This window comes from Oncorhynchus mykiss, chromosome 7 (assembly GCF_057628025.1).
Source record: "Oncorhynchus mykiss isolate SJ-2025 chromosome 7, ASM5762802v1, whole genome shotgun sequence".
Lineage (NCBI taxonomy): Eukaryota > Metazoa > Chordata > Actinopteri > Salmoniformes > Salmonidae > Oncorhynchus > Oncorhynchus mykiss.
Window position 1 is genome coordinate 15,259,944 of NC_143028.1, and position 26,553 is coordinate 15,286,496.

At 42.5% G+C, this 26,553-nt stretch overlaps 1 protein-coding gene across 6 annotated transcripts in view; it reads right to left on the minus strand.

Annotated features, from left to right (window-relative positions):
• LOC110527459 (nck-associated protein 5) overlaps positions 1-26,553 on the minus strand; it is a 176,654-nt gene that overhangs the window by 11,978 nt on the left and 138,123 nt on the right. For 3 of the 6 annotated variants that reach the window (XM_036982868.2, XM_036982869.2, XM_036982870.2), the window contains 9 exons: positions 25,375-25,479; positions 23,806-23,994; positions 16,281-19,864; positions 15,085-15,190; positions 10,184-10,271; positions 5,348-5,683; positions 3,257-3,381; positions 2,539-2,662; positions 2,217-2,398 (listed from right to left, as the gene is read on the minus strand). In XM_036982868.2, coding sequence (XP_036838763.2) covers positions 2,217-2,398; positions 2,539-2,662; positions 3,257-3,381; positions 5,348-5,683; positions 10,184-10,271; positions 15,085-15,190; positions 16,281-19,864; positions 23,806-23,994; positions 25,375-25,479 — 4,839 coding nt within the window. Of the gene's footprint in view, positions 1-2,216; positions 2,399-2,538; positions 2,686-3,256; positions 3,382-5,347; positions 5,822-10,183; positions 10,272-15,084; positions 15,191-16,280; positions 19,865-23,805; positions 23,995-25,374; positions 25,480-26,553 lie in introns of all 6 variants that reach the window. The other 3 variants (XR_016497110.1, XR_016497111.1, XR_016497109.1) reach the window with 2 other exon arrangements.

Sequence of the window (26,553 nt, forward strand, 5' to 3'; positions counted from 1 at the left end):
CATTGCTAAGAGCTGCTGGCAAACGCAGTAAAGTTTGAATGAATGCTTACGAGTATGCTGCCGCCTACCACCGCTCAGTCAGACTTCTCTATCAAATCATAGACTTAATTATAATATAATATGGTCAAATCCAGAAACTATCATTTCGAAAACAAAACGTTTATTCTTTCAGTGAAATACGGAACCGTTCTGTATTTTATCAGACGGGCAGCAACCCTAAGTCTAAATATTTCTATTACATTGCACAACCTTCAATGTAATGTCATAATTATGTAAAATTCTGGCAAATTAATTCGCAACGAGCCAGGCGGCCAAAACTGTTGCATATACCCTGACTCTGCGTCCAATGAATGCAAGAGAAGTGACACAATTTCCCTAGTTAATATTGCCTGCTAACATGAATTTCTTTTAACCAAATATGCAGGTTTAAAAAAATATACTTCTGTATATTGATTTTAAGAAAGGCATTGATGTTCATGGTGAGGTAAATTCGTGCAACAATTGTACTTTTTTCACGAATGCGCTTTTGTTTTGTTAAATCATCCCTCGCTTGGCGAAGTAGGAACGCAGAACAAGCTAGTTAACCTAGTAACATCATCAACCATGTGTGGTTTACTAGTGATTACGTGAAGATTGATTGATTTTTATAAGATACATTTAATGCTAGCTAGCAACTTACCTCGGCTCCTTGCTGCAATCGCGTAACAGGTGGCCAGCCTGCCACACAGTTTCCTCATGGAATGCAATGTAATCTGCCATAATCGGCGTCCAAAAATGCAGATTACCGATTGTTATGAAAACTTGAAATCGGCCCTAATTAATCGGTTAATCGGTCGACCTCTAGTTGAGTCAAATCCTTTTGCAGATGATGAATTTTTCTGTAAGGTCGTGTGTGTGTGTGTGTGTGTGTGTGTGTGTGTGTGTGTGTGTGTGTGTGTGTGTGTGTGTGTGTGTGTGTTACGTTATTCTATTGTACTGAGTTGAGGGGAAGTGGAGGCTGAGGGGGATGAGGGCCATTTCATGGTCACTGCTCCTCATTTGTCATTCAGTGAAGTTAAATACTGGTAGGTAAATACCCCCTGACACGAGAGGGCAAGTCGATCGAAAGTAATTAGGCAACTTTCATTTTTTTTATTTTATGAAAACGTCCGAACAATCCAACTACAGCGCTGTATAGGAGGGTGAAAGACATCAAGCTTAGTGGACTTTGTCCGCACTTTATAAAAGCTGGAGAAGCTGGAAAAAGACAAATGTTGCTTTACAGCGATTTTGTTTTCACATGAGTTGGAGTGCAAGTTACCATGGAAACAGCTTGCTTTGAGCTAATGCATGATCTCACATAACATTTAGAGGGAGAGTTTGACTACATCCTTGATGACATTAGTGTCAAACTGTATTGTAAACATCAGACTTGTTCGAGGTACGAGGAAGTGGTCCATACAATAGATCATCCTGAAGCAACATCAACAGTCCATTCAAAAGGATATGTCAAAGGTAATATAATGAACAAAAATATAAATGTAACATGTAAACTGTTGGTCCCATGTTTCATGAGCTGAAATATAAAATCACAGAAATGTTCCATACGCACAAAAAGCTTATTTCTCTACAATTTTGCCCACAAATTTGTTTACATGCCGCCTGTTAGTGAGCATTTCTCCTTTGCCAAGATAATCCATCCACCTGACAGGTGTGGCATATCAATAAGATGATTAATCAGCATGATCATCACACAGGTGCACCTTATGCTGGGGGCAATAAAAGGCCACTAAAATGTGCAGCTTTGTCATACAACACAATACCACAAATGTCTCAAGTTTTGAGGGATCATGCTGTGAAGGAATGTCCACCAGAGCTGTTGCCAGGGAATTGAATTTTAATTTCTCTACCATAAGCCGCCTCCAACGTTGTTTTGAGAATTTGGCAGGGCGTGCTGAGGAGTATTTCTGTCTGCAATAAAGGCCTTTTGTGGGGGAAAACTCATTCTGATTGGCAGGGCCTGGCTCCCAAGTGGGTGGGCCTATGCTCTCCCAGGGCCACCCCGTGGCTGCGCCCTTGCTCAGTCATGTGAAATCCATTGATTAGGGGCTAATGAACTTATTTCAATTGACTGATTTCCTTATATGAACTGTAACTCCGTAAAATCTTTGAAATTGTTGCATGTTGTGTTTAGATTTTTGTTCAGTGTATGTCATAGGTCAACAGGAAGTACTTACGCTTAGTCTGTCTCCTGCTTTTCCCTCTAGCGATGACTGGTTGTGCAACAAGTTGTATTGGGAGAAACTCCTCCTGTGGTCATCCTTCTCTATGTGAGAGAACATGTCATGTTGATAGTAGTCCATGATTGACGGGAACTTTCCCACACTGCTCCTCTTCATTGTCTTCTCTTCATAGTCAACTGCGGAGAGCCATTTTCAATCAATATATCTATCAATCAATCAAGATGAACTGTCTAAAATCAAATGATGTAGGCCTGCAGTACATCTAAATAACATCAATATTGTGTCTGTGAATGTGCGATGCAGGCGAGATTCTGACCTTGGTTGCTCGTCTTTGCTCTGTTGGTAAGAGTGCTTTGGGTGGAGCCTAGCGTGTTCCCTTCAGACTCTGTCTCGGTGTCACTGCTGCTGCCTGAGTATGTGCACACTCTCGCGGCTCTGTCCTGTTCACGAAAGAAAGGGACATCTGAACAGAATGAGAATATAGATAAATCCCTTTAAAGACTCCTTCCCAGGAGTCAGATGAACTTGTGGATACCATTTTTATGTCTCAGCATCCAGTACGAAGGAAGTTAGTAGTTTCGCAAGAAAATGCTAATTAGCGTTAGCACAATGACTGGACGTCTATGGTAGACGTCTAGTCATTGTACTAACGCTAGTTAGCAATTGCTTCCTTAAATGGATACTTTGAGATTTTAGCAATTAGACCCTGTATGCAAGAAGATATCCATAGACTTCCAGCCATTGCGCTAATACTAGTTAGCATTGGCTCGCGAAACTACCTCTAACTTCATTGATACTGGACACAGCGACATAAAAATGGTATCCACGAGTTCATCTGACTCTGGGGAAATAGATCAAATCCCTTTAATATCACTGTATCCTCAACAGATTACGTAGATACTCTTTCATAATGGAGATGTGATATTGTATAGGGATTGTACAGAAGCCACAATTACTATGCTATTGCAGTCTATTTTGCTCCCAAAACACCACCCCTTTGACATAGGCCTAATAGTGCATGGGAAGTTCCTTACACTGGATGAGTTGAGGTCCTTGATGTTCCTCTTCTTGTCCACTTGTTCCTCGTGGGCCTCTGTGGTGACTGTGTGGCTGGTGCTGCATAAGTCTATCTGACTCAGTCGCTTCCTTCTGATCACATCTATCATTCAAAAGTAAAGAGAAACAAATCATGAGACACAGACAACAACCAAACCCACACACTCACACCAGGAAGAAAACCTACGCATTGCATGCATAGAGGGCGGGGGGAAAAAAGAGTCAAAGCTATTAGGTCCCGGAGTTTCAGTAAGACTCATATCTACATCCCAAATGGCACCCTATTCCCTTTATAGTGCACTACTTTCGACCATGGCCATAGGTTGCCATTTGGGATGCATCAATAGCTAACGCTATGCCAATATAGTTGTTAACCTGTGAAAGCACACGCTGTACAACATGAGCATGATGCTACAATTTCTTTAAGTGTGAGGAGAGTTTGGCATTTAATCTATTAATAGTCAATGGCATCCTCCCTACGGAGACTACACCGCTACATCTCTGACTTGAAGCAGCCCCGAAATACCATCTTCAAACTGTCACCCCCAATGACAAAGCATCCAATGATTGTCACAGCTGAGTCCGTGTGAATTTTAATGACTACCTACCCCTTCCTTCTCTCTTTTTTTTCTCTCTACAACTTCCTACCTTCTCCTGACAATATAATTAACTGGGCCTCGTTGGCGGCGGCGCCGCGGGAACATCAGCAGAATAATTTGTACTGTGCCGAGGACAAAATAGTCCTTTCATCTACTTGACAACCTGTGAGGGAATCCGTGGTGGAGATTAGGCTCCTTCTCTATTCCTTATAATGACAGCTGCTGGTCATGCCTACCTTAACTGCAGTACCTAGGTCACACAGATCGGCACTAATTCCCTGATTGCATAAATCACTGGGATCACTCATCCCTATACTGTACGAGTACATTGTTAGTGTTACTTCCCTCAGCCTATGTGATCCCTCTCTCTCTCCTTCCCACCCACCGTCATACTGTTGTGTAGCTGCAGTGAAAGAACAGGCAGAAGGTGGTTTATGATCTATGTCGCTAATTGTTGCTAGTGAGTTTGCGTGTCTAATTGTCTTAGCGACTTATCCTTGGGATATGGTCTGTGGGTCGTATTATCCGGAGGGTTTTGTGAAGGTGGGTGGGGGGGACAGTGTCCTTTGTTAAGCAGAGCTACAGAATATAACTCAGAATACCAAATCAAGCCTGATAGGCTTGTCCATCTAGTCCAGCATTCAAAATGCATAGGAGATTGATTAACAAAAGGTAGAAGGTTTTCCTTTTCACTGAATACCTTCAAGTGGAGAATGGATCCTCTGTTGAGATTGAGAGGGTAGAACATGTATAGTGAATTCTTGAGAGTGACTTAAGGGTCATACTTTTTTATTTAACCTTTATTTAACTAGGCAAGTCAGTTAAGAACAAATTCTTATTTACAACGACGGCCTAGGAACAGTGGGTTAACTGCCTTGTTCGGGGGCAGAATGATAGATTTTTACCTTGTCAGCTCGGGGATTCAATCTAGTAACCTTTCGGTTACTGGCCCAATGCTCTAAACACTAGGCTACCTGCCGCCCCATAATGATGTGAATTGAAGTAAAACACTGCCACCCTCATTGCACAATCAAATTGAGCCAGCGAGAATCAGAATTTTATCCTCTCTCATTTTATACACAGTTTATAGATGGGTTTACACCAAATAGGCTTTCATGATAGTGGCCAAACATCCTCTGAGCCTGCTCAGCCATTCTAGCGTTTATATGCAGCTGCGGATCCTTGGTTTACCTAACATAAAACCATTGGCATGAACCAGAGACAACACAGAGCCTGTAACAGTGGTTGTGTCCCTATCATTGACTTTTCTCCTTGAAGTGTGCACTTGAACAATCCACCTCACATGATGGGAATGGACTGGTATAAGAACATTGGTGTGAACAGCCAATGCTTATGGCAATCCAATGCTTCTTAATTCATAAAGGGGAGTGTGGAAGTGCACGCTTTGGGAGATGGGTATAGAATGGGGACGTAACGGGATGTTGATATGAGGTGAACCCCCACTCTTACCTGAGGTGGATGGTCTGGGGAGGCAGCTCAAGGCTTCCTGTCCACAACCTCTTCCAGTAACTGAAGGGTCAGACAGGGAGTGGCCCAGGGCACTGGTGGGTGGTGCATGCGGGTGGGTCTCAGACAGGGAAGGCACTTTCACATGGGATGGGGAATGAGCAGCAGAGGCCGAGACGAGGTCCTGGTCAGGATCAGTGGGACTGTGAACGCTCGCCATCATCCGGTCGGGGCTGGACTCAGATCTGGGAATGTGGCGCCCGTTGATCCGGGTGACGGAGTCAGGGAGGGGGAAGGTGCCAATCCCGCTGTCCAGGGTTCTCATCTGGCTGCTGGAGTCTGGGGGGGGGGGGGGGGGGACAACACAGGAGAAGCAGCGTGTGATGATGGGTGGGGGTGGGGGAGCAATGGAAAAGGAGGAGGAGCCACTGGATTGGATTCACAAGCAACTGAAGGGGTTATGGGTAAAAAGGGCATCTTGGGTAGGTTCAATAAGATTGGAGGACGAATGGAGGCAAAAGCAAGAGAGACAGGAGCATTACTTCACCTATGGAGCACCTGGGTACAATCCAAAGCCAAATCATTACGAGAAACTGTAGAAATGTAACACAGGAAAAAGATCTGAACTTTTCGTATGACTTTGTCCAGTAATACGATCTGTTGTGTCTGTAATTCATCAGGTTTATTCCTATATACAAATCTATATACAAATCTGTATCACTTCTTCATAATATTAATAAAGGTATCTGACTAATCTTGAAAAGGATCTAAAATGAGCGGCCGCTTGTAAGTCCTAGCTCTCCCTGCGTTCCCAGTCTAATTTCACCCATTTGGAACCCAGCATGACTTTAGAGTGACAATTTATTTGTGATTTGTCTCCCTACCTCCTGTATCAGCATTATGTTGACTTACACACATTCGCCGAACTTGATATGTTCCACACTGCGCAGTGATCTAAGAGCATTGTAGCAACAGATGGACATAGCTTAAAATACACCGTTTTGCAAAGCCTCTCCGAGCGAGACAGATGGATGGCTGTTCGGCATGATCCAATTCCATGTAACTGTGAATGATGTTGGCTAATCATTCTGTGCTCATGACTTAATTGCAACAATTTGGGTAAGAAAAAGAAAGAGAGTGTTGAAGTAGTTCTAACATGAATTCAGTTTAAAGACAAAAGAGGGGGAAGGTCTTATGGCTAATATGACTGCAGCTTTGACATTCTGCTGTTCTCATTGTAGGTTGCACAGTATGTTGCTGCATTGCAAAAGTAGAAAATATCAATCTAGCGTTATATATTTATTGTAGACTAGTTGAGGATGGAAAAACCTTGGAAATGATTGATCCTTTCGAGTAAGCAGTTGTTTTGGAAGATATTTTTCCCCGTAGAACAATCTGTAAGTTCTGATTTCTTTCTTGCCTTTCATGGACAAGCATGGGACCTATTTTTTTTGTTGAGTTGGGTCGATTTCTGCTAGCTGTGCCCTTAACCCTGGAGCTTGGTCTTGTAACGCCCAGACCATAAACATCCACTTCTTCTATATGCCCTAACACATCCATCCATCGAATGAATAAATGGATGATTGAATTCATGAATGAACTGTTTCCCCTGAAGGGGATCAAGGCATGTAAGAGGTAGCCGTCGTAACTTTCATGGATATGCTTTATTACAAACACCCATAAACATAGGGCTCGCCCAACATCATCTAACAGCTGCATCAAACCCTCATCATTAGGATCAAACCCTCGTAATTAAAACCAAAGCTCCAAATTGCCTCTTTATCAGAGGCAATGCACTGCTGTTGTAAAATACATGATTAACCTAATAAAGCAATATTTACAGTCCCCTCTAAATGTGAAGCCAGACATTCAATTAAACCAACAGTGAGTCAAAACAAGAATTCATTCAATTATGCATCAGAAAGGTCCCACTGGATGACTGGGAGTAAACACAGTCAACTTAAATCATGCTATTAGGACACAGTTAGAGTCATATTGTAGGCATGCGTGTCTTCTTCTGCCTCCCTTGCACCTCCTACTCCGCAGTAATGTGTGACAATGAGTTGTAGCTGAGGTGGTCATAAACCACCTCGATGGACAGATGGCCTGTTATGTTGCTCAGATTAATCTGCAATGAGTCATCACGGGGGCGGTAGTGGCAAGCCCCTAAAACAGCAGCTGATCAATTACTACAGAGTTCTGCATTATGCAGCAAGTGCAAACCAGTTCAGAATGTCTCACGTTCTTGATCCTACATTCAAGGGAAAAGACAGAGAAGATAAAGAGGGGGATATAATAGAGAAAGGGAAACAAAAGAGAAAGAGAGGAAGGAAAGAGAAAGAGGGAGACACCCATACCTCACAAAGCGTAATAACCAAAGGAGTTGATTTGGCGGTTGTTTTTAATATGCCCTTTGCACTCACACTATAACCAGGTCTAATATGGACCTCAAAGCCAGTTCCACCGATTATTATTCTAATCAGGGACTGGTTTAGACCTGGGACACCAGGTTGGCGCATATTAATTATGAGGTAGAACAGAAAACCAGCAGTACTCCGGACCTCGAAGGGTATGATTTTAATGGCCCTAGGGTAATGTTATCTAAAATCAAAGGGAAAAGTACCAGGGAGGGGCTGAAATTGTGTTTACTGTGATCCCAATCACTTCTACATTAAACCTCCTGGAGATAGAGAGCAAATTCTGCAGACCTAATGACATGTTATGATGAGGACTCATGCAAAACCCAGACATGAACCACCATCGCAACTGCATGGGAATTGCAACCAGAGGTCGTGACTATCGTCACATGACCAAGACCTCAAACCGTTAAAAATCAACAAATCAAAGGTCAAACGTGAGCTGTTTATTATCTATTATCTATGCATAGTACCTTTACCTACATGTACACATTACCTCAATTACCTTGACTAACCTGTAACCCTGCACATTGACTCGGTACTGGTACCCGTATATAGCCTCGTTATTGTTGCTCTTCATTTAAAAAAATATATAGTTTACTTAGTAAATATTTCATTTTTCTTTAAACTGCAGTGTTGGTTAAGGCCTTGTAAGTAAGCATTTCATTGTAAGGTGACAAATAAAATGTGATTTGATTTGATTTGAACCATGACAAAGCCACACCTCATAGACTCGTACTTTTCTAGTTTCTGGTTTTAATCCCTGCTACAATATCACATTATGTCAAAACAAAATGCAATTTTTGTATCTAGTTTCTTGTGTGTTCAGAGAAAATAAGTAATTGAGATCAGGCAAATGTGTGACATATTCTACCCATAAAAGCCCAGAGTAAAATGATATGCTAGGCTGGACTTCAGGACCTATAAGTGGACTCTGCTTAAATCTTTATGAGAGCTTTAATTCATACTGATGGGAGGTTGGATAGATGTGCTTAGCTGGCAGAATTAAATATGCCATTCAGTTAATTAGAATACAGAAACGATTAACAATCTTATTTTTGGCTCTGTTCCACGATATGGGGCCTAGTTGAATCAGGGAATTGTTCATACATCCTGGGAATTTTCCCATGTCAAAACAATTTCTGACAATATTTGTGTGGTCGACCCCTTCAATATAGAGGCTAGCATATAAAAATGACTTAGAGCCAAAAAGAGCAGCTTTTATAAGTAACTGTATATAGGCCTTTGTTTTCCATGTTGGATGTAAATGATGTCCAAAATGACCTAAGTCTAAGTCCATAATGTCGATCCTTTAGATAAATCTTGATTTAAATAGTCATCGTGATAGTCAACATAAATGAGTTATATATTGAGTGAGATACTGCTTACCAGCAGCAATATTATCTGTGTAGACCTATTATATGCATGGAAATAAATAAACAAAATTAAGCAAAGGAGATCATAATCCTGTGTGAAAATAAGGACAAACTTCAAACATAAAGAAAAGACCACTATAATTCAAGTCGAGGCGTCACAAACACCTTTTGCACAGGTTGTACATGACTGTTTTGCTGCTCTCCTTGTTTACGTCATGCCAAAAGCCAGACTAACTGAGAGAAGACCCCATTCCTGAATGGACAACAGTCTTCTCTTAAAAGATAGACTGAGTGGCAACATTAACTGCCTAAAGATTTCCAACAGAGCGATAGGCACCTAGCATTATGCAGCTCTAATAAACATTGATTACCCTGTCCTAGTCCCGTTCCCTAAGAATGCCTTCCACCTGCCAATGAATGACAAACTGCCCAGCATGTAAAGATCGCCTTGTCATTGAAATAGTAAGTGGGTGTTGTTGCATATAATTTTCTCATCACACATTGTATGCTACCAAAGCTCTCAGAACAGCAGCTGCCCCGACAACCCTCGATGTCTTAGCCACGTAAACAACAATGTCCCCCGGCAACGCTAAAAGGATTTTTGAACGCCGGAGACAGTAACCATTTTGTTGATGACCTCAACATGCAGTGGGAGAGTGGCGTGATAATGAAGACTCACTCTGCCAGTGAGAAGACGAATCAGTCCTGCAAAGATACAGGACATATTTTTTATAGGCTCTAAGCCTACAGTTTTTCACTGGTATGAGAATGTGTTACATATGCAAGTCCCACATGCATTTGCCATTAGGTGATGAATGGCAACAGTTATTTCTGTACAGAAGCCTAAAATAAGAGACCGTTTGTATAATCTATTACAGAAATACTTCACACACACAGCAAACGTCGGAGATGTATGGCTGGTGACTACTGAAACTGTCTATGTTGGAAAAATGTACTTTAAATGACGCTGATTAGCGCTAAAATGTTATATGTTTTCAGACGATAGCTACAGTACAGTAGGCCCACGGCCACAGTAAAAACCTCACCTATCATGTGGTCCTGACATGAAGTCTCAGGGGTGGGGTCCTCCTCATTCTCTCCTTGCAAGCTGATCTTCTGCGTCACAATGATGGTCTGGTGGGGGGAGAAAATGAAGGATGAAGTCCGTATGCATTTAACTTGAGTTCTCACAACATATATATATATATATATATATATATATATATATATATATATATATATATATATATATATATATATATATATATATATATATATATACATATATATACATATATATATATATATATATATATATATATATATATATACATATATATATATATATATACATATAATATACATTCTAAATCATGTTGATGACAAATTTGTTTAGGCATAATGAAAGAACATTGAAATAAAGTGTTATTAAATGTGCCTCACAACATCAGATGGTCGATTATTTGTTGAAAAAAATGGTTGGGGAGACTGGAGAACAAAGTAACCCTTTCAGGCTTTTGCTTATCATGAAAATATTAGTGGATTTAAATGAAATAATATGATTATACAAACAACATACATATCTCAGCTACCATTACACACTAACTAGGGTTCTAGAACAGACCAGTTGTTTACAATTCAACCAAAAGTGGCGGGAGTGAAATGTTACAATTGACCCAGAAGGTGGGGTTAAATGTAACAGGCTACGGGGTTAAATGTAACACTGTCTCCAATGTTAAAAATGAAGGGTAAATGAAGGGTTTTGAAACTGATATTTGGATGATCTTTGTCATATTGACCAAAAACTCTAAATGTATCAAAATGAATATATTATATTAGCATTCAAAAGTGTCAATTGTACTTTTTTTGTATTATCTTAGTTTTACTGCAAAACATGATGTAAAGAAGTCATATTTTATTTAATTATGTTAACGTGGGGCGACGCACAATTGGCCTAGCGTTGTCCGGGTTAGGGAGGGCTTGGCCGGTAGGGATATCCTTGTCTCATCGCGCACCAGCGACTCCTGTGGCGGGCCGGGCGCAGTGCACGCTAACCAAGGTTGCCAGGTGCACGGGGTTTCCTCTGACACATTGGTGCGGCTGGCTTCCGGGTTGGATGAGCTCTGTGTTAAGAAGCAGTGCGGCTTGGTTGGGTTGTGTTTTGGAGGACGCATGACTTTCAACCTTTGTCTCTCCCGAGCCCGTACGGGAGTTGTAGCGATGAGACAAGATAGTAGCTACTAAAAAACAATTGGATACCACGAAATTGGGGAGAAAAAGGGGTAAAATTAAATTTTTTAAAATCATTTTAAAAATGATTTTAATGTGTCTAAATACCATATAAGGTACTGCGCTACAACTACTCCCCCCACATAGGAGCCTATACTAATCGGAATCTTGTGGGAAAATACAAATAATTATTGTCATCAACTATACCAATCAAAAGACCTCATCTTAGTGATAAAAATGCTATGTTTGGATACATGGAGAATGTTCCACAGGTCAAAACACTAAAAAAGAGAAGAGGGGGTATATTTAATTAAGGGCCTCAAAACCATTTTTTTTGTCAAGAAAACAGAAAATAATTGACGAATTTAGGCATTTAGAGACACTACCCAAGCATGAGCACATTGTACAACAGCTTTCTAAGTGGTTTCGTGTTACGTTTTTCCTTGGTCTCCCCTACATCATTGTAATGTGCATCGCATTGTATTCATAATTGCTTTGCCGCTTGTGTGTGTATTCAATCTTTTGTATTGTGGCCTTAACATTCCTTGAATATCATCTACACCGATAATAACAGAACAAACTGCTAGTTCAAGGACATGTCTGGTATGATTCATAAAACCCAAACAAGCAAAGTACACTTTTCTACAATGTGATAATACTTCATGTACTTCTACAAAGCCAGACATCCAAAATGTCAAACGCAGCAAAGCTAGCACAGATGCAATAGCTGGCATATTCAGATAGAACATTATTGATATATATTCTGTGTTCGTCAAGATTCACATCACACTCTGCTCACCCATTTGTCCCCTTAGCGCATAACAAAACAATAGTGGAAGGCGATTCATCAATTCTTTAAGCGATGACTCAAAACTGAATCGACAAACACCTTGGATTTACAGAAGTTACTGTTACATTTTCAGAGCCTCTTTCATAATAGGTAGTTATTTCAGGGGAAGCAACAAGGTAAATGATCTAATATGGAGGAGGGATAACAGAATGTGATGTTGAAAAAGTGTTCTCCAAAGGTATAAAGGGGATTTGCAGGTCATAAACATGTATTTTCTTTTGTTGTATTTCTGTAGAGGGAAGATAGAGATGAAGCTGCAAGGATAGTATTAAACAGGCCTTTGTTGAATTGAGTGTCTGCGATAAGAGCCTCCTATTTGCTATCAAAATTCCCCATCAGCTGGATTGAATTTCCTGCATATTGCATGTGGACTCTCTTTTTTCTTTCTCCCCCTCCCTTCCTTGCTCTCTCTCTCTCTCTCTGTCCCTAACAAAAGTACAAAGAATATATTCTACAAGGTCAGAATGACGTGGCATTCCAAGTCTTACAGAAACCATTTTTTCTATGCAAAGCTTAGTATGTGGTTCAACATTGGTAGCATATCTCCCAAATAAAATCACATTTTATTAGTCACATGTACCGAATACAACAGCTGTAGACCTTACAGTGAAATGCTTACTTACGAGCCCCTAACCAACAGTGCAGTTTCAAAAATACAGATAAGAATAAGAGATAAAAGTAACAAGTAATTCAAGAGCAGAAGTAAAAAATAAACAATATATACAGGGGGTGCCAGTACAGAGTCAATGTGTTGGGGCACCGGTTAGTTGAGGTAGTATGTACATGTAGGTAGAGTGACTATGCATAGATGACAGAGAGTGGCAGTGGTGTGAAGAGGGGGGAGCTTGGCCCCAGTGATGTACTGCGCCGTTCGCACTACTCTCTGTAGTGCCTTACGGTTGGAGGCTGAGCAGTTGTAAAACCAGGCAGTGACGCAACCAGTCTGTCGATGGTGCAGCTGTAGAACCTTTTTAGGATCGGAGGACCCATGCTAAATATTTTCAGTCTCCTGAAGGGGACTGTCCTGGGGTGCTTGGACCATGTTAGTTTGTTGGTGATGTGGACACGAAGGAACTTGAAGCTCTCAACCTGCTCCACTGCAGCCCTGTTGATGAGAATGTGCTTGGTCCTGTTTTACCTGTAGTCCACAATCATCTCCTTTGTCTTGATCACATTGAGGGAGATGTTGTTGTCCTGGCACCACACGGCCAGGTCTCTGACCTCCTCCCTATAGGCTGTCTCGTTGTTGTCGATGTTCAGGCCTACCACTGTTGTGTCATCGGTAAATGTAATGATGTAGAAGTCGTGCCTGGCCGTGCAGTCATGAGTGAACAGGGAGTACAGGAGGGGCTGAGCACGCACCTCTGAGGTGCCCCTGTGTTGAGGTGCCCCAGCTTTGCTGCGGGGCGGCCAGTCAGGAAGTCCAGGATCCAGTTGCAGAGGGAGGTGTTTAGTCCCAGTGTCCTTAGCTTATTGATGAGCTTTTAAGGCACTATGGTGTTGAACACTGAGCTGTAGTCAATGAATAGTATTCTCACATCCTGTAGGTGTTCCTTTTGTCCAGGTGCAAAAGGGCAGTGTAGAGTGCAATAGAGACTGCGTAATCTGTGGATCTGTTGGGGCGGTATGCAAATTGGAGTGGGTATAGGCTTCCTGGGATGATGGTGTTGATGTGAGCCATGACCAGCCTTTCAAAGCACTTCATGGCTACAGACATGAGTGCTACGGGTCAGTAGTCATTTAGGCAGGTTACCTTAGTGTTCTTGGGCACAGGCATTATGGTGGACTGCTTAAAACATGTTGGTATTGCAGACTCGGACAGGGAGAGGTTGAAAATGTCAGTGAAGACACATGCTAGTTGGTCAGCGTCGGCTCGCAGTACACGTCCTGGTAATCCGTCTGGCCCTGCGGCCTTGTGAATGTTGACCCGTCTATAGGTCTTACTCACATCGGCTGCGGAGAGCGTGATCACACAGTCTTCTGGTACAGCTGATGCTCTCATGCATGTTTCAGTGTTATTTGCCTCGAAGCGAGCATAGAAGTAGTTTAGCATGTCCGGTAGGCTCGTGTCATTGGGCAGCTCTCGGCTGTACTTCCCTTTGTACTCTGTAATGGTTTGCAGGCCTTGCCACATCCGACGATGGTCAGAGCTGGTGTAGTACGAGTCGACCTTAGTCCTGTATTGATGCTTTGCCTGTTTGATGGTTTGTCGGCGGGCATAGCGGGATTTCCTATAAGCTTCCGGGTTAGAGTCCCGCTCCTTGAAAGCGGCAGCTCTAGCCTTTAGCTCAGTGTGGATGCTGCCTGTAATCCATGACTTCTGCTTGGGGTATGTACGTACGGTCACTGTGGGGATTTCATCATCGATGCACTTATTGATGAAGCCAATGACAGATGTGGTGTACTCCCCAATGCCATTGGAGGAATCCCAGAACATATTCCAGTCTGTGCTAGCAAAACAGTCCTATAGCTTAGCTGCTTTAGTGTGCTCTCATATTTGTGTGTGTGTGTGTGTGTGTGTGTGTGTGTGTGTGTGTGTGTGTGTGTGTGTGTGTGTGTGTGTGTGTGTGTGTGTGTCTGTGTGAAGGTTGGCGGAATTTGCAGGTGTGTACACAAACTAGACATTCGACATGGAAAAAGTTATGGCACCAGTAAATGATATGGAGTATATGTACAATCCAATAAACTACTGACCAGCATGAGAGCATGGAGGAAGTGGATACTGAGGTTAGAGGAAATAGTGAGAAAATTGTGAGATTACGAGGAAAGATGGACAGATAATAGAGAGAGGGCGCAGTAGAGTGAGAGATCCATGCAATATCCTAGAAGCCTAGCAACGTTTCATTACAGGACCCCTAGCTCACTCACAGCTGTATCGGAGCAGATCTCCATATCTCCCCTCATATCGCTGTTTGTCTTGGGGATGGAGATGCCAGGGAGAGATTCAGCGATGGAGTCGCCCTTCCTCACACTCCTGTATAGGAAACATGATTTGATTCATTTTCTGTCTGTCTGCTTAACCGATTTCATATGAACTGTGCAGATGGAAAGAGATCCCAGCTGATAAATTCCATTGTTCTCATTCAATATGGCCTTCATATACACTGAACAAAAATATAAACGCAACAGGTAAAATGTTGGTCCCAAGTTTCATGAGCTGAAATAAAAAATTCCAGAAATGCACATGTGCAGAAAAAGCTTATTTCTATCCAATTTTGTGCACAAATTTGTTTGCATCCCTGTTAGTGAGCATTTCTCCTTTACAAAGCTAATTCATCCACCTGACAGGTGTGGCATATCAAGAAGCTGATTAAACAGCATGAGCATTACACAGGTGTTGGGGACAATAAAAGGCCACTAACATTCCACAGATGTCTCAAGTTTTGAGGGAGCATGCAATTGGCATGTTGACTGCAGGAATGTCCACCAGAGCTGTTGCCAGAGAATTTAATGTTAATTTCTCTACCATAAGCCGCCTCCAACGTCACTTTAGAGAAACTAATTCTGATTGGCTGGGCCTGGGCCAGTGGGTGGGCCTATATCCCCCTACCGTAGGATCTGAAATAACCTCTTTTTAACGGCTCTTCCCGACTCCAGTCTCATCGAGTGATAAATGTTTCTAACTACTCTTGATCAAATCTGTCAGCTGAGATTTTAGGTATTATATACATTTATGGGAGGAGTGGTAATTCTACACTCTTCCAGCCAAGATAGCTCAGGTCTGACCGTGTCTCTAGATTCCAGGCTAGGAAGGGCTTATGTTCACTCAAGTAGAACCATAACTCAAAGAGGCAGCTGGTGTTGCTGTTGTTTAGCTGTGTGTGTTTTTGTCTCTACATGCATGCATAATGTAGCAAGACTTGTATTTTACAGCCGCATGAACACTTGGAGAAATGTTAAAAGGACAATCCGCAATCATTTCAGCATCACAGGAGACAATATCTAATGAGTGTTATTTTTCCTGATCAATTCACTGTAATTTTTGGGAGGTTTTTACCCATGTCTAATTATGCAAACGTACTTGAAATATATTTTTTTACGAAAGTTACTACGGTAATACAAACCTGGCAAGAAGCTCTTTCACGAACTGGTCTTTCCCAATGTAGGTTGTAGAACACTGGATCTGATTGGCTATTTGTCCCATATGAATATTGCAATGATCCATGATTGAGCTCAGCTTGTTCTCTGACAGCGTCAGCTCTGGACTCTTTTCGAACTGGCTGTCGTTTTTCTTCTTGTCCTTCTTTTTGTCCGATTTCATCTGTTTGCCTCCTAGCACAGATCCAATCTTCAGCTCTTTTTTCTCAGCTTTCTCTTTCGGGGAGGTGGCGTCTGATTTCTTCCCATTCAAGGCTGGCAGCTTGCTTTTACGCAGGCCGAACCAGTTAGCCAAAGACGGGCCGGTCTTCTGCTTGGTTTCCGATGCTATTACCTTCTCTTGACCCTGACCTTTCTGGATATTCTCCTCAATCCCCATCATGACCTTCTCCTCGATGGTGCAGACTGTGGGGCTCACTGGTTGCTCTCCCTTATCGACCGCCCCTTGGGAACAGCCTGCCTGGACTTTGACGCTCTTCGCGAGGTCTAGTTTGCCGAGGCTGAGCACTTTCCCAGCCTTTGTTGTAGCCTCCGGGCTATAGACAGGAGAGGCCGGCGACTCAAACTGAGGATGAGATGCGACCTTCTTGGGATTTCGGGAGTTCTTCAAGCCGATCCGGTCGGCGAGGGGCAAGCTACGCACTTCTTTCTGATGTGGAGCCATGACGCTCTCCCCCTTTGCAGTGCTCTGTGTCCCTTCACCAGTGGAGCTCGATATGGAGGCTCTCTCCGGAAGACCCTGGTGGCTGTTAGAGCCTGTCATACCTCCGTAGTGGCTCAGCCTATGGCTGAGGACCGGACTTTCCCCAGATCCGCTACTAGGTTTAATCTGTATGCCCTCAACAAATGAGCTCTGCCTTGTTAACGAGTTCCCCCTCTCTCCAGAGTTGGTGATGATCTGCGTTCGAATCTTCACATGTCCGTCCAACACGCTGATGTTGGGTTTTTCCATGTAGTGGGTGCTGAAACTCTGGCTGCGAGCTTTCGCCCCGTTCATCCCCAGGACAGGCTTTAGGTGAGGTTTGGTCGTGACAGATATGGACCTCTTGAACAGTCTACGGTCACATTCCGACTTGTCACCAACCCCCTGCTCTGCCAACTCAGAGGTGTGTCCCTCCTCTTCCAGAATTATGCACTGGACCTCACCCTTAGTCTCCGTGATGGAAGTCATGGCTAATGAATCAACATACGCTGCCTGAAAACTGTCACATGCGAAACCATTTGAAGTCACTGTCTCTTTGGAGAACAAGTTGATGTGTTCCTTCTCTTGCTTTCCTGGTATTGTGGTGGAGCCTTTCTGCAGTGAGGGGGGCGATTTTACAAACGCTTTGAAGCCCATAGGAATGCGTGTCTTTAACGCTTTTTCAGTGAAATTTTGAGGGCTATTTCCAGAGACGGGTAGATTTGCCTGGGGAGGTTGACTCATACTACTGTGAGGTTCTGTTGGACACTGAGGGTGGCCCTGCAGAGTTACAGGAAAACTACTAGAGGTCTTATGCAACATAAGATGCTTATTGTCATTGGTACCTTTCTGACTTGTAAATGTGCTTTGAAGCGAAGAGCCACTTTGAGAGTTGTATGAGGGAGGAGGGACATTCTTTGAGCTTTTAGGTGCATTTTCATGCACATGCCCTGAGGCTGAGGAGGGGAGGTAGAGTTTTGTGGGGACCCATTTCGAAGTGCCTTTAGAGGGGGTCTTATTTGAAGCAGGGTGCTGCTGGCTCGATTTGTCCAACAGTTTCTGAGGTGCGATTGCGGTACCGTAGCCTGCGTCGAGGTCTATGGTATCTTGGCCCTTATAGGGTGGTGGTGATGTTAATGAATGTTGCATATTTGGTACAGGCGGGGGGTGGTAACTCGGGGGTGGCCCCCTCACAGTTGTAGGCATGGATGGTTGAGCCCCTGGTTTAAGTGCTTGAGGTGACCCATCATAGTTTGGTCTTATAAGTAAGGAGGTGGTGCGGCCAGGGGGCGGGGGAGGAGACGGGGACCTGAGTTCGGTTTTGCTGCTGGCTTCACAGTGTCTGTCTCTAGTAGGCTGTTCCCTGTAGTCCATGTGGTCCAAATGCCTTCTTGGGAGGTGTGGGGTGCCGGTTGGAACACTAGATGAGGAGCCCTTTGTCCAGTCATTCCTGCCAAGAAGCTTGTTGTTCACTGCCTTGGGGCTTGTAGTGCAGCCTGGAGCTTTGATGAACCTGGACATCTTGACCGGAGGAGAAGAAGGGGACTTTGACTCCTGAGCTGTGAATCCGGAGGTTGGTCCACTGTTGCTTGTTTCTGTGGTGGAGCCCTTAGAAACCTTCAGTGGAGATCCTTTCCCCCGGCTGCTGGGGATCTTTGAACTGATGGCCTTGGGGCTGGTGGAAGCATTGTTCATGGGAGGGACAGAGTGACCTTTGTTGGATCGATTGGAAGGCGGCTTTATCAATTTCCTCAGTGGTGTTACGTACGTTTGCAGCCTCTCTGGGCTTCCCTCCCTGCTATTGCAGCCTTTGCTGCCTACCTTATGATGAATGGGCCTATCATGAGGCGACAGTGCTGCATACTCAGCAACCCCGTTCTCCTTCCTCCCAGGAATCTCTTTCCGAGCCCCAGGACCAACAGAGGACTGCTGAGCACTGAGTTCAATGGGCTGTCCGTCAGCATCGAATATGGCCATGATACTCTCCTCAGACTGCGTTTTAGCCCCCTTGTTTTCCTTGATTGGGCTGAAGGGCCTGGGCCTTCCATCAGCAGACTGAGTTCGGCCAGGTTCCCTCCTCAACCACTGTACGGGAAGCAGCTTGTCAGCATCTCTTGAGAGCCTCTTGATGTCCTTCTGTAGTTGCTCAGCTGTCCGGCTAACAGGCCGGTGGTCACTGACCTCAGAGTGCAGATCCTCGGGGTCAGTGTCTGAGAGGTGGAGGGGGAATTCAGCCTCTGTGGGGCTAATGTCAAAGTGCAACAGGGAGGGATTTAGAACAGCCGAGGTCCGCCCCCCGGAGAGGAAACTGTTGATGAAGCTTTTGAGTTTTTCTGGCCGCTCCTTGGAATTATAGCCGGGTGGGTGCTTCGTACCCATGCTGCAGTTACTATCCCCTACTATGCCACTGTCCTTTAACCCGTCCCAGCTACACACACTGTCCGAGACGCTGTGCGACAGCTTCCTGAAGTACATCCAGCCTCCGTCCTTACTGGGGACGCGTTCTCGTCTGCAGTACGCCGAATGTAGCGACTCGTCGTCCGCATCATCAGAGTCGTACACAAAGCTTTTGCCCCCTACCCCTGAGACAGTGGTCCTTCCCACATAAGTGGCCTTGGAGATTCCCTTGCTCCCACTCTTAATCCCCAGAGAGTAGATACCCTCATTAGAGTTCATGCAGTCCTTGTCGCCTGACTTGGAGACCCAGGAGGATGAGGAGCCTTTTGGTTTTCTCCTCTGGAGCTTCCGCAGGCCTTCTAGAATGTGGCTCTCTTTCCTCCTCGTGGGGTGCTGCTCCTCCAGGGGGGCGCAGATGTTCCCGGGGGCCGAGGAACCCAGGCTCAGCCTCTTCTCCCACGTCAGAGAGGACTGCAGGAGGAATACAGAAAGACAGAAGTTATTACAGAACTCAGAGAGGACAGTGGGAGATTGAGAGACAGACACACAGATACGTCATTTGAGAATTCAGCTAAATTGAGCTGTGCAACAGCAATCTGACCATGAATATAAGGGTGTTCAAGCACCTTTAGTTCTTCTCAGAGGATTTGTGACCATAGCCCACTCTCATTCTCTACAACAGAGTTGGTTGTTGAGTCATATGATTACTTTGTTAAGCTGTTATTCAGTCTGCAATTTGTTTTACTCCCTTTCAAATGGTCTAATGGAGAAACTAAGCACTTTGGGTTATGGCTCAAGCTAAATATTTAATGCTTTGATAAAAAAAACACTAAAACTATGAAATAACACACATCCTGTAGTAACCAAAAAAGTGTTAACCAAAAGATATTTTATATTTGAGAGTCTTCAAAGCATCCACCCTTTTCCTCAATGACAGCTTTGCACACTCTTTGCATTTTCTCAACCAGCTTCATGAGGTAGTCACCTGGAATGCATTTCAATTAACAGGTGTGTCTTCTTAAAAGTTAATTTGTGGAATTTCTATCTGTCACGGATTCCTCCGGAACTTTCATTACGCACACCCAGTGATTAGTAATTGTATAAGTGTGCCCTTGGTTTACCAGTGTCCTGTCGATTATTGTTACAATGTCTGTTGGTGCGTGTGAGTACCTGTGCTGTGTGTTTTGGCTTTCGTGCCATTGTGGATTGCGCAGATGATTACGGGTCTCGTCCCGTGTGTTAATCATTGCGCGCATGTGTTATTTATTCGAGGTACTCATCGCTCTTTTGTTTGGGTTTCAACCCTGTGTTTTTGTTACGTGTTTGTTTGGTCTTCGTCCCAGTGCCTTTACACGGCACGCTATAGTGTGTGTGGAATTTTAAAAAATATTACACATTCCTGCATCTGTCTCCCAAATAATTCATACCAGCATGACACTTTCCTTCTTAATGTGTTTGAGCCAATCAGTTGTGTTGTGACAAGGTATATTTGGTAAAAGACCAAGTCCATATTATGGCAAGAACAGCTCAAATAAGCAAAGAGAAACGACAGTCCATCATTACTTTAAGACATGAAAGTCAGTCAGTATGGAACATTTTAAGAACTTTGAACGTTTTTTCAAGTGCAGTCGCAAAAGCCACCAAGCGCTACGATGAAACTGGCTCTCATGAGGACCGCCACAGAAATGGAAGAAACAAAGTTACCTCTGCTGCAGAGGATAAGTTCATTAGACTTACCAGCCTCAGAAATGCTTCACAAATAAATGCTTCACAGAGTTCAAGTAACAGACACATCTCAACATCGACTGTTCAGAGGAGAATGTATGAATCAGGCCTTCATGTTCGAATTTCTGCAAAGAAAACACTGCTAAAGGACACCAATAAGAAGAGAATACTTGCTTGGGCCAAGAAACACGAGCAATGGACATTAGACCGGTGGAAATCTGTTCTTTGGTCTGGAGTCCAAACGCTGTGTGGATGAACGGATGATCTCCGCATTTGTATTTCCCACCGTAAAGCAAGGATGAGGAGGTGTTATAGTGTGGGGGTGTTTTGCTGGTGACACTGTCAGTGATTTATTTAGAATTCAAAGCACACGTAACAAGCATGGCTACCACAGCATTCTGCAGCGATACACCATCCCATCTGGTTTGGGCTAAGTGGGACTGTCATTTGTTTTTCAACAGGACAATGACCCAACAGACCTACAGGCTGTGTAAGGGCTATTTTACCAAAAACTAGAGTAATGTAGTGCTGCATCAGATGACCTAGCCTCCACAATCCCCTGACCTCAACCAAATTGAGATGGATTGGGATGAGTCGGACTGCAGAGTGAAGGAAAAGCAGCCAATAAGTGCTCAGTATATGTGGGAACTCCTTCAAGACTATTGAAACGACATTCCAGGTGAAGCTGGTTGAGAGAATGCCAAGACTGTGCAAAGCTATTAAAGCATTAGACCTCCAAACTGGTTCTCTAGTAAATTGATTGGAATGTCTCATCCTATGTTCAAGAATGGCCTTTTCCCCTTTATTCAGATTACACCTGCTCACTTTCGGTTGTTTGAAAAGGAAATAATCTCCAAAATATCGTTTTTTTTTAAACAAGCTTCAGAAAGTTTGTTGCAATTTCAGTTTAATCCACCTGAAAAGACAGAACAAATAATACAACAAATACTGTGGTTAAACTCAAAAATACTAATTGATAAAAAAAAAACATATTTTTCGACGAGATATAAAAAATTAAAAAAGGTATACTTTTTGTGAATGATATCATAAATAGGACTGGTGGAGTTATGTCACACATGCAGCCAACACAGACATATGGAAATGTCTGCTCTACCCAATATTACAACCAACTAATTGCAGCATTACCACAAAAATGGAAGAGGCCAGTAGAAGGGGGAAAAAGTAAGGAACTTGTATGTCGGCCCTGTATTAAAGAACATAAATGGTTAAATAAAAACATATACCAATTTAATTTAAGGACCAAAACGCTGACAGCTGTGCCATATAAATTGAAAAATAGTTGGGAAGAGATTTTCGATGTACCCATTCCATGGCACATGGTTTATGAATTGATACGCAAAACAACGCCGGATTCAAAACGTTGAATTTTTCAATTTAAATTACGATACAAAATTCTTGAAACCAATATAATGTTATATATATGGGTGATACAATCTTCCCAGTTCTGCAGATTTTGCTGTAAGGAGGCAGTCATTAGATCATTTATTTTGGTATTGGCCATGTGTAGCTCGTTTTTGGTCACAGGTCCAGGAATGGCTGAAGAATTTCAACATTTGCCTAGAACTAACGCTGCAGATAGCAATACTGGGTGATTTGAAAAGCCATAGTCAATCAATCAATAATATAATAATTATCTTAGAATTTTTTTTTATTTTTAATTTACAATCTGTAGAAGCTATGAGAATAGAAAGGTTCAGTACTTTTGTCAAGCATCACAGCACAGTTGAAAAATGTATGGCAAATAGAAATCCAAAATGGATGGTGTTAAGAGATAGATGGGAGGGGTTGAATGGAGCTGAAGGGTGGGACTAATAACGAGATAACCAATGTAAAACATACGGGGTCTATAAAATGTATATAGGTGCAGAAATGTTGTGAAATAGCACAGTTAAATCAAACTGGATGGACATCAGAAATAGAGGAAGGACTAAAAACAAACAAAATATAACCATTGTAAAATAGATTGTGTCTGTAAAATGTGTATAAGATGTATATACTGAAGGTAGAAGCCTAAGTCATATTGTTTATTAGTTTACTCCAATTGGGGGAAGGGTGGTAGGGTTTGAGGGGAATAATAAAGGTATATTAAAAATATATATATGTATGTCTATATAGGTATGTGTATGGATATATGTGTATGTACTGTATATGGATATTACAAAAATATATATATGGGGGATTGGAAGTGATGCATACAATTACATTGATGGAAGCAACAATCTTTCTGCAATATTAAGCTGATCCACCCCTCATATTACAATTTTTATTTTATTTTAATTAAACCACTTTTACAAAATTAAAGATAGTGTGCAAAGCTGTCATCAAGGCAAAGGGTGGCTACTTTCTAGAATCTAAAATCAAAAATATATTTAGGTTTGTTTAACACTTTTTTCGATACTACATGATTCCATGTGTTATTTCATAGTTTTGATGTCTTCACTATGTAGAAAATAGTACAAATAAAGAAAAGCCTTGTATGAGTAGGTGATCTAAAACTTTTGACTGGTAGTGTTCAGCTATGTGTTACTTCAATTTGTTTTAAAGCTGATTGAAACACCACATTGATAATGTTCATAAATGAGAGAGACAGAGACAAAGAAAAATTGAGAGAGACCGAGACAAACACACAGAGAGAGAGTGAGGAGAGGTTGGTCTGGTCATCGTACCATTTTCCCACAGGAGCGTCCGTCGTTCCAGGTATAAGAGCCACTGGAGTATTCACTGCAGGCGCTAGACAGGGACAGCTCACTGCTGCTACAGCTGCTGCGTGGGTAGACTGGCGCTTGCACCGTCAGACTCAGCTGGCTCAGACACTTGGCCACAGGAAGTCCCGCCTTTCCGTTCAGTTGGACATCCTGCAGGACGGATTCCAAAGACACCATTAGTCATGATTTTGTGCCACATACATTCATGAGTTGGGATAATGGGGACTAAGGTAGAGAAGGTAAAGGCAATTATGATAGATGCAGGAAAACACTACAAAAACACTGATTAACAAGCCTTATTTCAGCTTTTCAGTCTAGAAATTATAGAGTTGGGTCTGGACCCATACAGCGTGTTATATTGTATTTTAACTGAAAGGCTTTCCCCATCACCCTCCAGTGTTAGTGTCAGACACATGGTTGATGCCAGGGGAGGAGCATGGTTTGGGTTATGAGCTAGGGGTGACAGCTGATGGGCTCCAGTGAAAGCTAATTACCCAGGGAGATAAGGGAACAGCTGGAGGACAGGTGGCAGGGGTGAACGGGGGTGAGCGGGTTGGCAAGTGTCACAGAGAGCTTCACAGGGTCATATGAGATGGTAATTATGTCAAAAGGTAAGAATATGGCTGGGAATCTATGACTATGCAATATTGAATCATTGGTGCATTTTACAAGGCTATCCAAACACACATCACTTTTTTCTTTGTACATTAATGCAAAAAAAAAAGTATATTTTGCATACCTGTTGACTGTTTTAAGTTAGACTACCAGTGGCTGATATTTTATGTGTGAGACTTTCTGGGGGTTTTTCTTGTAAAGTGTTACGATAGCTACTGCTTCAAACTCTATAATTAGCCAGTGAGATGCAAATGATCCATCATACTTTCAGAAGCAATCTCCCCAACAGATGTTTTCTGCATCAGTCCTATTCCACAATTCTGTCCAAACAAATGTCGATTCAGAATTCTAATCAACTGTTCAGTCAGAGAGATAATAGGAAGCGAACTAATTGGCCCAGGAAATCTGTATATCACATTTTCGCGGCTTCTTTCCCCAAACTCATTAGCTTGTCGCAAACACATAAATACATTATCAGATTTCAACATTATTACACTATCAATTTTTCACTTAATTTTTTGCCACATTTCTATACTATATATATGAAGGTTTATCAGGTTGGGTCCTAACCGAGTAAAAGGACACAAGACCAGAGTGAATTCATTTTAAGACCTTAATACATAATGTATAACATGACTAATCTACTACACTATCCCGCAGACTCATTTTTACTGAAGACGAGCCTCAATCGATGGTCGTCTGGTAATATGACAAGGATTTATACCTTTAAGAATGTGATACTGCCAACTCGGCTTGCCGAGAACAGCGGATCAAACCCCCATAGTTAGATCTGGTATTTTAATCCTCCCTAATGATTTCTCTGGGCTGTACGTCAGTTCTGATGCCTGGACAATACATATGGGTGAGGCTCACGGGAAAAGAACATGCCATTGGTTTGTTTTCCATCAATCGTACATGAGGTGGAGAGTCAGTGTTCCTGGATAGCAGGAAGCTTTTGCTCCTCTCAGGCTCCAGGAGGAGATCAGAGGCAGACAAATCCATGATCCGAGAGTGGAGTTTCTGAAAGGACAAGAAAGCACAAGGTCTTACTGAATGTCTCTACTACATACAGAAATATATCAACTACATAGAGAAGGCATTTAACACATTCAACTGAACAGAATAATGTGACAATCAAATAACTATATTATATTGCATGCTATTTTGCATTTCTCATTGGTGTTCCGTATCAATCAAATATTTCCAGTAGTAGATTAATGAATATACAATAGAAAGTCTACCATCAAATATTAATAATTTTCATTCAAATCTCACAACGAAAACCCCCCAAAAAATCACATTTGAGCAGGTCTCAAAAAGGCTTTGGTTCAGCCGCACTTTCCCAGGGCTTGAAAGTAAACCTCTTTCTCCCCCCACTGAGATCTATGCAGGGCACTCTTCAATTGTATTGGAATCAATGCCATTAATGTCATCTGTTAAGAATAATTCATGTGAATGGGAAATAATTGCATTGGGGAGCGAGGGATTCCTTCGATTTTTGCATTCATATTCAAACACTATTTTGTGATCCATTATTTTCTTTGGTTTCCGTTCACAGGGGAAGGATACAAAACCAACTACATTTTCACATATTAATCCTCCAACCTAATTACTGCCCGGCTCCCTGTGCTCGGATCTACTTAACGGCAAACGTGCTGCAGCAAAAACACTCCATTTATGCCACATTCCCCTCGAAAGGCAACTTTAATGTTCGTCGAGGGAGGATATTTTCTGCTGCGCTCATATCTATTTTAACTTCTCCATCTCGAGAATGAAATACAATTGCCAGATTCATGTACTCTGCACTAACTTTCCTTCCCGTGCTGTGTACGCCCACTCTAGATGAACATGACCGCCAGAAGAATTTCACGCTGCCGGCGTTGCAGCGATGAGATTCACGTCGTGGAACTTTTAGTGTACAGTATATTAGCTTAAATCCATCTATAGTCTTTAACATAAATAAAGTATATCTGAATAAAAAAGACAGGGAGAGAGTATACAATATGACAGGCCTAACCTAATATGGGTTTACTCCATTTCTTAGTACAACCATAGAAATGCAATTTCTACCTCACATCATCTCTGCTCTACATT